Source organism: Oncorhynchus keta, chromosome 15, assembly GCF_023373465.1.
Source record: "Oncorhynchus keta strain PuntledgeMale-10-30-2019 chromosome 15, Oket_V2, whole genome shotgun sequence".
Lineage (NCBI taxonomy): Eukaryota > Metazoa > Chordata > Actinopteri > Salmoniformes > Salmonidae > Oncorhynchus > Oncorhynchus keta.
The window spans coordinates 4,555,917-4,567,038 of NC_068435.1; the positions used below are offsets into that span (position 1 = coordinate 4,555,917).

Below are 11,122 nucleotides of genomic sequence, written 5' to 3' on the forward strand. Positions count from 1 at the left end.
TAGTAGTGCCACTATATAGGAATAGGGCTGTGGTCTATAGTAGTGCACTATATAGGGAATAGGGCCCTGGTCTATAGTAGTACCACTATATAGGGAATAGGGCTCTGGTCTAAAGTAGTGCACTATATAGGGAATAGGGCTCTGGTCCATAGTAGTACACTATATAGGGAATAGGTCTCTGGTCCATAGTAGTACACTGTATAGGAATAGGGCTCTGGTCTATAGTAGTACACTATATAGGGAATAGGGCTCTGGTCTATAGTAGTACACTATATAGGAATAGGGCTCTGGTCCATAGTAGTACACTATATAGGAATAGGGCTCTGGTCTATAGTAGTACCACTATATAGGGAATAGGGCTCTGATCTATAGTAGTACACTATATAGGGAATAGGGCTCTGGTCCATAGTAGTACACTGTATAGGGAATAGGGCTCTGGTCTATAGTAGTACACTATATAGGGAATAGGGCTCTGGTCTATAGTAGTACACTATATAGGGAATAGGGCTCTGGTCCATAGTAGTACACTATATAGGGAATAGGGCTCTGGTCTATAGTAGTACCACTATATAGGGAATAGGGCTCTGATCTATAGTAGTACACTATATAGGGAATAGGGCTCTGGTCTAAAGGGGCCATTTGGGACACCGCCCAGGACTGTATAAAAGTAACAGTTAACCCCTAAAGTGTCTTCAGACCTCAAAAGAGAGTGGTCTTTTTCAATACTGGTCCAGTGCAGGGTTTTGTACCAGCCCTGCACTATAACACTTCTCTTTGTTGTGTGTGTGTGTGTGTGTGTGTGTGTGTGTGTGTGTGTGTGTGTGTGTGTGTGTGTGTGTGTGTGTGTGTGTGTGTGCGTGTGTGCGTGTGTGTGTGTGCGCGCGTGCGCGTGTGCGTGCGTGTGTGTGTGTGTGTGTATGAGATTTCAGGTTCTGAATGAGATTCCAGACAGAGAGGGCCCCTCGAAGTACCAGGAGGAGGAGGAGATGGGTTTTGGCAGCCTGCTTAGGTAACAACCTTATTGTTACTGTGACAAACTGTCCTTGTTGTTACTGTGACAACCTGCCTTGTTGTTACTATGACAACCTGTCCTTGTTGTTACTGTGACAACCTGTCCTTGTTGTTACTGTGACAACCTGTCCTTGTTGTTACTGTGACGACCTGTCCTTGTTGTTACTGTAACAACCTGTCCTTGTTGTTACTGTAACAACCTGTCTTTGTCTTTGTTGTTACTGTGACGACCTGTCCTTGTTGCTGTTACAACCTGTCCTTGTTGTTACTGTAACAACCTGTCTTTTTTGTTACTGTGACAACCTGTCCTTGTTGTTACTGTGACAACCTGTCCTTGTTGTTACTGTGACGACCTGTCCTTGTTGTTACTGTAACAACCTGTCTTTTTTGTTACTGTGACGACCTGTCCTTGTTGTTACTGTGACAACCTGTCCTTGTTGTTACTGTGACAACCTGTCCTTGTTGCTGTGACAACCTGTCCTTGTTGTTACTGTGACGACCTGTCCTTGTTGTTACTGTAACAACCTGTCTTTGTTGTTACTGTGACAACCTGTCCTTGTTGTTACTGTGACAACCTGTCCTTGTTGTTACTGTGACGACCTGTCCTTGTTGTTACTGTAACAACCTGTCTTTGTTGTTACTGTGACAACCTGTCCTTGTTGTTACTGTGACAACCTGTCCTTGTTGTTACTGTGACAACCTGTCCTTGTTGTAACTATGACAACCTGTCCTTGTTGTTACTGTGACAACCTGTCCTTGTTGTTACTGTGACAACCTGTCCTTGTTGTTACTGTGACAACCTGTCCTTGTTGTTACTGTGACAACCTGTCCTTGTTGTAACTATGACATTTACATTTACATTTACATTTAAGTCATTTAGCAGACGCTCTTATCCAGAGCGACTTACAAATTGGTGCATACACCTTATGACATCCAGTGGAACAGCCACTTGGATCTAAATCTTTTGGGGGGGGGGAGAAGGGGGGGGGGGTGAGAAGGATTACTTACCCTTACTTACCCTATCCTAGGTATTCCTTGAAGAGGTGGGGTTTCAGGTGTCTCCGGAAGGTGGTGATTGACTCCGCTGTCCTGGCGTCGTGAGGGAGTTTGTTCCACCATTGGGGGGCCAGAGCAGCGAACAGTTTTGACTGGGCTGAGCGGGAACTGTACTTCCTCAGTGGTAGGGAGGCGAGCAGGCCAGAGGTGGATGAACGCAGTGCCCTTGTTTGGGTGTAGGGCCTGATCAGAGCCTGGAGGTACTGAGGTGCCGTTCCCCTCACAGCTCCGTAGGCAAGCACCATGGTCTTGTAGCGGATGCGAGCTTCAACTGGAAGCCAGTGGAGAGAGCGGAGGAGCGGGTGACGTGAGAGAACTTGGGAAGGTTGAACACCAGACGGGCTGCGGCGTTCTGGATGAGTTGTAGGGGTTTAATGGCACAGGCAGGGAGCCCAGCCAACAGCGAGTTGCAGTAATCAAGACGGGAGATGACAAGTGCCTGGATTAGGACCTGCGCCGCTTCCTGTGTGAGGCAGGGTCGTACTCTGCGGATGTTGTAGAGCATGAACCTACAGGAACGGGACACCGCCTTGATGTTAGTTGAGAACGCCAGGGTGTTGTCCAGGATCACGCCAAGGTTCTTAGCGCTCTGGGAGGAGGACACAATGGAGTTGTCAACCGTGATGGCGAGATCATGGAACGGGCAGTCCTTCCCGGGAGGAAGAGGAGCTCCGTCTTGCTGAGGTTCAGCTTGAGGTGGTGATCCGTCATCCACACTGATATGTCTGCCAGACATGCAGAGATGCGATTCGCCACCTGGTCATCAGAAGGGGGAAAGGAGAAGATTAATTGTGTGTCTGCATAGCAATGATAGGAGAGACCATGTGAGGTTATGACAGAGCCAAGTGACTTGGTGTATAGCGAGAATAAGAGAGGGCCTAGAACAGAGCCCTGGGGGACACCAGTGGTGAGCGCGTGGTGAGGAGACAGATTCTCGCCACGCCACCTGGCAGGAGCGACCTGTCAGGTAGGACGCAATCAAGCGTGGGCCGCGCGCGGAGATGCCCAACTCGGAGAGGGTGGAGAGGAGGATCTGATGGTTCACAGTATCGAAGGCAGCCGATAGGTCTAGAAGGATGAGAGCAGAGGAGAGAGAGTTAGCTTTAGCAGTGCGGAGCGCCTCCGTGATACAGAGAAGAGCAGTCTCAGTTGAATGACTAGTCTTGAAACCTGACTGATTTGGATCAAGAAGGTCATTCTGAGAGAGATAGCGGTAGAGCTGGCCAAGGACGGCACGTTCAAGAGTTTTGGAGAGAAAAGAGAGAAGGGATACTGGTCTGTAGTTGTTGACATCGGAGGGATCGAGTGTAGGTTTTTTCAGAAGGGGTGCAACTCTCGCTCTCTTGAAGACGGGAGGACGTAGCCAGCGGTCAGGGATGAGTTGATGAGCGAGGTGAGGTAAGGGAGAAGGTCTCCGGAAATGGTCTGGAGAAGAGAGGAGGATAGGGTCAAGCGGGCAGGTTGTTGGGCGGCCGGCCGTCACAAGACGCGAGATTTTATCTGGAGAGAGGGAGAAAGAGGTCAGAGCATAGGGTAGGGCAGTGTGAGCAGAACCAGCGGTGTCGTTTGACTTAGCAAACGAGGATCGGATGTCGTCGACCTTCTTTTCAAAATGGTTGACGTCATCTGCAGAGAGGGAGGAGGGGGGTGGGAGGATTCAGGAGGGAGGAGAAGGTGGCAAAGAGCTTCCTAGGGTTAGAGGCAGATGCTTGGAATTTAGAATGGTAGAAAGTGGCTTTAGCAGCAGAGACAGAGGAGGAAAATGTAGAGAGGAGGGAGTGAAAGGATGCCAGGTCCGCAGGGGAGGCGAGTTTTCCTCCATTTCCGCCTCGGCCCGGAGCCCTGTTCTGTGAGCTCGCAATGAGTCGTCGAGCCACGGAGCGGGAGGGGGAGGACCGAGCCGGCCTGGAGGATAGGGGACATAGAGAGTCAAAGGATGCAGTAAGGGAGGAGAGGAGGGTTGAGGAGGCAGAATCAGGAGATAGGTTGGAGAAAGTTTGAGCAGAGGGAAGAGATGATAGGATGGAAGAGGAGAGAGTAGCGGGGAGAGAGAGCGAAGGTTGGGACGGCGCGATACCATCCGAGTAGGGGCAGTGTGGGAAGTGTTGGATGAGAGCGAGAGGGAAAAGGATACAAGGTAGTGGTCGGAGACTTGGAGGGGAGTTGCAATGAGGTTAGTGGAAGAACAGCATCTAGTAAAGATGAGGTCAAGCGTATTGCCTGCCTTGTGAGTAGGGGGAAGGTGAGAGGGTGAGGTCAAAAGAGGAGAGGAGTGGAAAGAAGGAGGCAGAGAGGAATGAGTCAAAGGTAGACGTGGGGAGGTTAAAGTTGCCCAGAACTGTGAGAGGTGAGCCGTCCTCAGGAAAGGAGCTTATCAAGGCATCAAGCTCATTGATGAACTCTCCGAGGAACCTGGAGGGCGATAAATGATAAGGATGTTAAGCTTCAAAGGGCTGGTAACTGTGACAGCATGGAATTCAAAGGAGGCGATAGACAGATGGGTAAGGGGAGAAAGAGAGAAAGACCACTTGGGAGAGATGAGGATCCCGGTGCCACCACCCCGCTGACCAGAAGCTCTCGGGGTGTGCGAGAACACGTGGGTGGACGAGGAGAGAGCAGTAGGAGTAGCAGTGTTATCTGTGGTGATCCATGTTTCCGTCAGTGCCAAGAAGTCAAGGGACTGGAGGGAGGCATAGGCTGAGATGAACTCCGCCTTGTTGGCCGCAGATCGGCAGTTCCAGAGGCTACCGGAGACCTGGAACTCCACGTGGGTCGTACGCGCTGGGACCACCAGATTAGGGTGGTCGCGGCCACGCGGTGTGGAGCGTTTGTATGGTCTGTGCAGAGAGGAGAGAACAGGGATAGACAGACACATAGTTGACAGGCTACAGAAAAGGCTACGCTAATGCAAGGAGATTGGAATGACAAGTGGACTACACGTCTCGAATGTTCAGAAAGTTAAGCTTACGTAGCAAGAATCTTATTGACTAAAATGATTAAAATGATACAGTACTGCTAAAGTAGGCTAGCTGGCAGTAGCTGCGTTGTTGACACTACACTAATCAAGTCGTTCCGTTGAGTGTAATAGTTTCTACAGTGCTACTATTCGGGGGCTAGCTGGCTAGCTAGCAGTGTTGTTTACGTTACGTTGCGTTAAAAGAACGACAATAGCTGGCTAGCTAACCTAGGAAATCGCTCTAGACTACACAATTATCTTTGAAACAAAGACGGCTATGTAGCTAGCTATGTAGCTAGCTACGATCAAACAAATCAAACCGTTGTACTGTAATGAAATGAAATGAAAATGTGATACTACCTGACCGGGTTGTTGAATTCGAAACAGTAGACGTTGGCTAGCTGTTAGCTGTTAGCTGTTGGCTAGCTAGCAGAGTCTCCGACGTTAAGGACGACAAATAGCTGGCTAGCGAACCTCAGTGAATTAAGATAATCACTCCAAGGCTACACACACTAAACTACACAATTATCTTGGAAACAAAGACAGCTATGTAGCTAGCTAACACTAGACTAATCAAGTCGTTCAGTTGAGTGAATAACACTACAGTGATGCTAATCTGTGTGCGTTAGCTAGCGTTAGCTAGCTCCTGGGCGAATAGCAGTGAAGGCTACGTTAGGGCGACGAAATACGATAATTATGCAATTATCTCTGATACAAGGACGGCTATGTAGCTAGCTAAGAAGAATTGCTAAGATTAGACAAATCAACCGTTGTACTATAATGAAATGTAATGAAAAAGTTATACAACCTGCAGAGCGAAGTGCGAATGCGACCGCTCGCTCCAACCCGGAACCGGAAGACAACCTGTCCTTGTTGTTACTGTAGGTGTGACTTACCTGGATTCATCCAAATTATGTTATTACTGTTTCCACTTACCGTATCTAGACAGGCTGCCATTTTAACATTTACAATAGATATGTTTTCTGCTTTTGGCTGTTGTGTGCTCTGACCTCCACTCACTGTATATTTAGCAAGTCTACTGTACTGATACATCCTTTGGGTAAAGAAATGACTGCTGTAGGAAGCGATTTTCCCTGGTGGTTTGTGTTGAAGTATCTCTGTGAAGTATCTCTGTGAAGCAGCTCGTTGAAGCACCTCTGTGAAGCAGCTCGGTGAAGCAGCTCGGTGATATTCCCTGGTGGTTTGTGTTGAAGTATCTCTGTGAAGCAGCTCGGTGAAGCAGCTCGGTGAAGCAGCTCGGTGAAGCAGCTCGGTGATATTCCCTGGTGGTTTGTGTTGAAGCACCTCTGTGAAGCAGCTCGGTGAAGCACCTCTGTGAAGCAGCTCGGTGAAGCACCTCTGTGAAGCAGCTCGGTGAAGCAGCTCGGTGATATTCCCTGGTGGTTTGTGTTGAAGTATCACTGTGAAGTATCTCTGTGAAGCAGCTTGGTGAAGCAGCTCGGTGAAGCAGCTCGGTGATATTCCCTGGTGGTTTGTGTTGAAGCACCTCTGTGAAGCAGCTATTTGTGAAAGATCATAATGGTACATGATCCAAGTCATTGCAGCCTGATGATTAATTATTGACTCATTTTATAGCGATCCCTAATGAAATGAAATGCATTAACTGGCCTTCACTAGATGTTTTTATGCTCTGTGAAGAGAGGCTCTAACATGTAGTTTAGACAAGAGATATGACAGAGACAGTCCTGCTTGTGCTGTTTATCTCTAGCATGTAGTTTAGACAAGAGATATGACAGAGAGAGACAGTCCTGCCTGTGAAGAGCTGCTCTAACATGTAGTTTAGACAAGAGATGTGACAGAGACAGTCCTGCTTGTGCTGTTTATCTCTAGCATGTAGTTTAGACAAGAGATATGACAGAGAGAGACAGTCCTGCCTGTGAAGAGAGGCTCTAACATGTAGTTTAGACAAGAGATATGACAGAGAGAGACAGTCCTGCCTGTGAAGAGAGGCTCTAACATGTAGTTTAGACAAGAGATATGACAGAGACAGTCCTGCTTGTGCTGTTTATCTCTAGCATGTAGTTTAGACAAGAGATATGACAGAGAGACAGTCCTGCCTGTGAAGAGCTGCTCTAACATGTAGTTTAGACAAGAGATGTGACAGAGACAGTCCTGCTTGTGCTGTTTATCTCTAGCATGTAGTTTAGACAAGAGATATGACAGAGAGAGACAGTCCTGCCTGTGAAGAGAGGCTCTAACATGTAGTTTAGACAAGAGATATGACAGAGAGAGACAGTCCTGCCTGTGAAGAGAGGCTCTAACATGTAGTTTAGACAAGAGATATGACAGAGAGAGACAGTCCTGCCTGTGAAGAGAGGCTCTAGCATGTAGTTTAGACAAGAGATATGACAGAGAGAGACAGTCCTGCCTGTGAAGAGAGGCTCTAACATGTAGTTTAGACAAGAGATATGACAGAGAGAGACAGTCCTGCCTGTGAAGAGCGGCTCTAACATGTAGTTTAGACAAGAGATATGACAGAGAGAGACAGTCCTGCCTGTGAGAGGCTCTGCATGTGACAAGAGATATGACGGAGAGACAGTCCTAAGAGGGCTCTAGCATGTAGTTTAGACAAGAGATATGACAGAGAGAGACAGTCCTGCCTGTGAAGAGAGGCTCGAACATGTAGTTTAGAAGAGACAGGCTCTGAGGTCGGCTCTAACATGTAGTTTAGACAAGAGACAGAGAGACAGTATGACAAGAGACAGAGACAGTCCTGCCTGTGAAGAGCGGCTCTAGCATGTAGTTTAGACAAGAGATATGACAGAGAGAGACAGTCCTGCCTGTGAAGAGCGGCTCTAGCATGTAGTTTAGACAAGAGATATGACAGAGAGAGACAGTCCTGCCTGTGAAGAGCGGCTCTAGCATGTAGTTTAGACAAGAGATATGACAGAGACAGTCCTGCCTGTGAAGAGAGGCTCTAACATGTAGTTTAGACAAGAGATATGACAGAGAGAGACAGTCCTGCCTGTGAAGAGCGACTCTAACATGTAGTTTAGACAAGAGATATGACAGAGAGAGACAGTCCTGCCTGTGAAGAGCGGCTCTAGCATGTAGTTTAGACAAGAGATATGACAGAGAGAGACAGTCCTGCCTGTGAAGAGCGGCTCTAACATGTAGTTTAGACAAGAGATATGACAGAGAGAGACAGTCCTGCCTGTGAAGAGCGGCTCTAGCATGTAGTTTAGACAAGAGATATGACAGAGAGAGACAGTCCTGGTCCTTCTGTAGCTCAGTTGGTAGAGCATGGCGCTTGTAACGCCAGGGTAGTGGGTTCAATTCCCGGGACCACCCATACGTAGAATGTATGCACACATGACTGTAAGTCGCTTTGGATAAAAGCGTCTGCTAAATGGCATATATTATTATTATATTATGTAGTTTAGACAAGAGATATGACAGAGAGAGACAGTCCTGCCTGTGAAGAGAGGCTCAAACATGTAGTTTAGACAAGAGATATGACAGAGAGAGACAGTCCTGCCTGTGAAGAGAGGCTCTAGCATGTAGTTTAGACAAGAGATGTGACAGAGACAGTCCTGCTTGTGCTGTTTATCTCTAACATGTAGTTTAGACAAGAGATATGACAGAGAGAGACCTGCCTGTGCTGTTTATCTCTATCATGTCCTTACCTACGTCTTCCTTCAAGTGACAGGATTCAGCAGTGGATCTGTGATGCTGATGTACTGAATCCTCTCTGAACTCTCTCCTCTTCTCTCCTTTGCTACATTGTCTGATAATGTGTTTTCGCTGACACCTTTTCTCTCCTCCTCCTCAGGGCTAAGTCGGTCTGTTCCATGAGTGACTTCCAGCGTCTGATGGACAGCTCTCCCTTCCTGCCTGACAGGGGTTGTCATGGTGACCGTGGCCGTGACGACGTGACTCCGCCCCTGTCACCCGACGACCTGAAGTACATTGAGGAGTTCAACAGTAAGGGTTGGGACTTCCCTGTCCCTGGCCCATCCCCGACACCAGGCCACCACACCCCTACAGCCATGGAGGCCTGGGCAGAACGGCCCGCTTCAGGTACTGATGTTGCTCATGGTTTAATGCTGTCTGTTTTTACCACCACCATTTACATTTTTTATTTACATATTTTTTTTTTTTCATTTACAATACAAAACATACACATGCAAATGTCAACATCACACAAACATTCACAGCATCACCCCTACCCAGAACCACCTGCTCCCCCCCATCTCCAGCGCATCAGTCTCCTCCACATGGCCTCAAACTGCAGCATTTTGTTTCTCTCCGTGGCCCAAGCACTTTCAACATTTAGATAATAAAGCATTTTAACCTTCCCATTGTCTTAACGACGGCGGATTGGTTGATTTACAGTTTAGTTTTTTTTAAGTCTACGTTTTTTTTCAAGATTATTGACGATAAAAGTGTCGTCCAACCCGTCCGGTATGTCACTGCTCCCTCATATGTCGTGTCGAGAAATCTGCAGACAGACGGATTAAAAAGGACATTTACGTTGTAATACTTTCTGACTGACAATTTTCTAACTCCGCCCATAACTTTATGACATCATAACATTCCCAGAAGGCCTGGATTATTGAGTTAGTTTCAACTTTCTAACTCCGCCCATAACTTTATGACATCATAACATTCCCAGAAGGCCTGGATTATTGAGTTAGTTTCAACTTTCTAACTCCGCCCATAACTTTATGACATCATAACATTCCCAGAAGGCCTGGATTATTGAGTTAGTTTCAACTTTCTAACTCCGCCCATAACTTTATGACATCATAACATTCCCAGAAGGCCTGGATTACATGACTCTGCCGTTGTGCTACTAGAATTTGTGAACTTTGTCACTTGTATAATGAATTCTATTCATTAGTTTATACTGGATTAAGCGTAGATTTTCGTTAACTGTAATTTAGCTAGTTATGATCCAACTGCCCCTCCATCTTGTGCCAATATCAGTTCTTTGTAAGTCTTGGTTCCAGTAGTTTATATTTATTTCTAATATAATTTGATGTCAAAAAGATTTCAAATCAAAAAATGTCTTGATATGAAACATTTAAATTGCACGTCCTTAGATATGATCTACATGAAGTCATTCCAAAAGTCCTTTTTAATTCTGTCATGGGAATACATTTATCTCCTATTACCAAGTCATTTACTGTGTCTATGTCTTCAGAATAAAAAATAAAAGAATCTATCCAAGGATTGTTCCAAAGGGCTGTGTTTTAAGGGATATTGGTTCTCCGAGAATCCGTTTCAGAGCTGTATTAGTTAGAATTCTAGTTCTAATCATTCCACATTCTCTCTCTGACTTCCAGAACCATTCCAGCCGGCCTCGTGGTTCCTAACCACCAGCGCCACTTTGACCACCAATACCCAATCCAGCCACGAGCCCCCCTGCCCACCACACTGCCAGCGCTCCCCACTCAGGGGAAACGGGGGTAACATAGGAGGGGGAGCAGGGGTCCACGTCTCCCACAGCCCCACCCGATCCCCCGGGCCCTCCGATCAAGACTACTTGTACCCCAAAGGAACTAAGGGGCAAGGTGGTGGGGGTGTTGGTGAAGTAGGGGGTGCCTCCGGGATTGGGGGGGTAGGAGGTCCAGACGAGGTGTTTGGTGATGGTAGGTGGCCTCCTTCCTGTCATAAGGAGTTATTAGAGGGTGGGGGGGGGGTTGGGAGTCCCATCCCCACGGTGGGGTACGCCTCGTCTCTGGAGCTGCAGCTGTCACGGAACCTCAGTGATGACATGAAGGAGGTGGCGTTCTCCGTTAGGAACTACCGCTCTGGTACCTCGGACCATCTGGAGCAACAGAGACAGGTCTGTTGACGTTGTATCTGTTGTTGTTGTCTAGCTGTTCATCCATCTAGTCTGCTGTTGTTGTCTAGCTGTTCATCCATCTAGTCTGTTGTCTAGCTGTTCATCCATCTAGTCTGTTGTTCATCCATCTAGTCTGTTGTCTAGCTGTTCATCCATCTAGTCTGCTGTTCATCCATCTAGTCTGTTGTCTAGCTGTTCATCCATCTAGTCTGTTGTTCATCCATCTAGTCTGTTGTTCATCCATCTAGTCTGTTGTCTAGCTGTTCATCCATCTAGTCTGTTGTTGT

General features: G+C 47.3%; 1 protein-coding gene across 1 annotated transcript in view; it reads left to right on the forward strand.

Annotated features, from left to right (window-relative positions):
• The window catches only part of LOC118379859 (microtubule cross-linking factor 1), a 184,785-nt gene that overhangs the window by 146,487 nt on the left and 27,176 nt on the right, over positions 1 to 11,122 (forward strand). Inside the window, exons 14-16 of the mRNA XM_052464310.1 lie at positions 930 to 1,009; positions 8,817 to 9,064; positions 10,333 to 10,835. Coding sequence (XP_052320270.1) covers positions 930 to 1,009; positions 8,817 to 9,064; positions 10,333 to 10,835 — 831 coding nt within the window. The remainder of the gene's footprint in view (positions 1 to 929; positions 1,010 to 8,816; positions 9,065 to 10,332; positions 10,836 to 11,122) is intronic.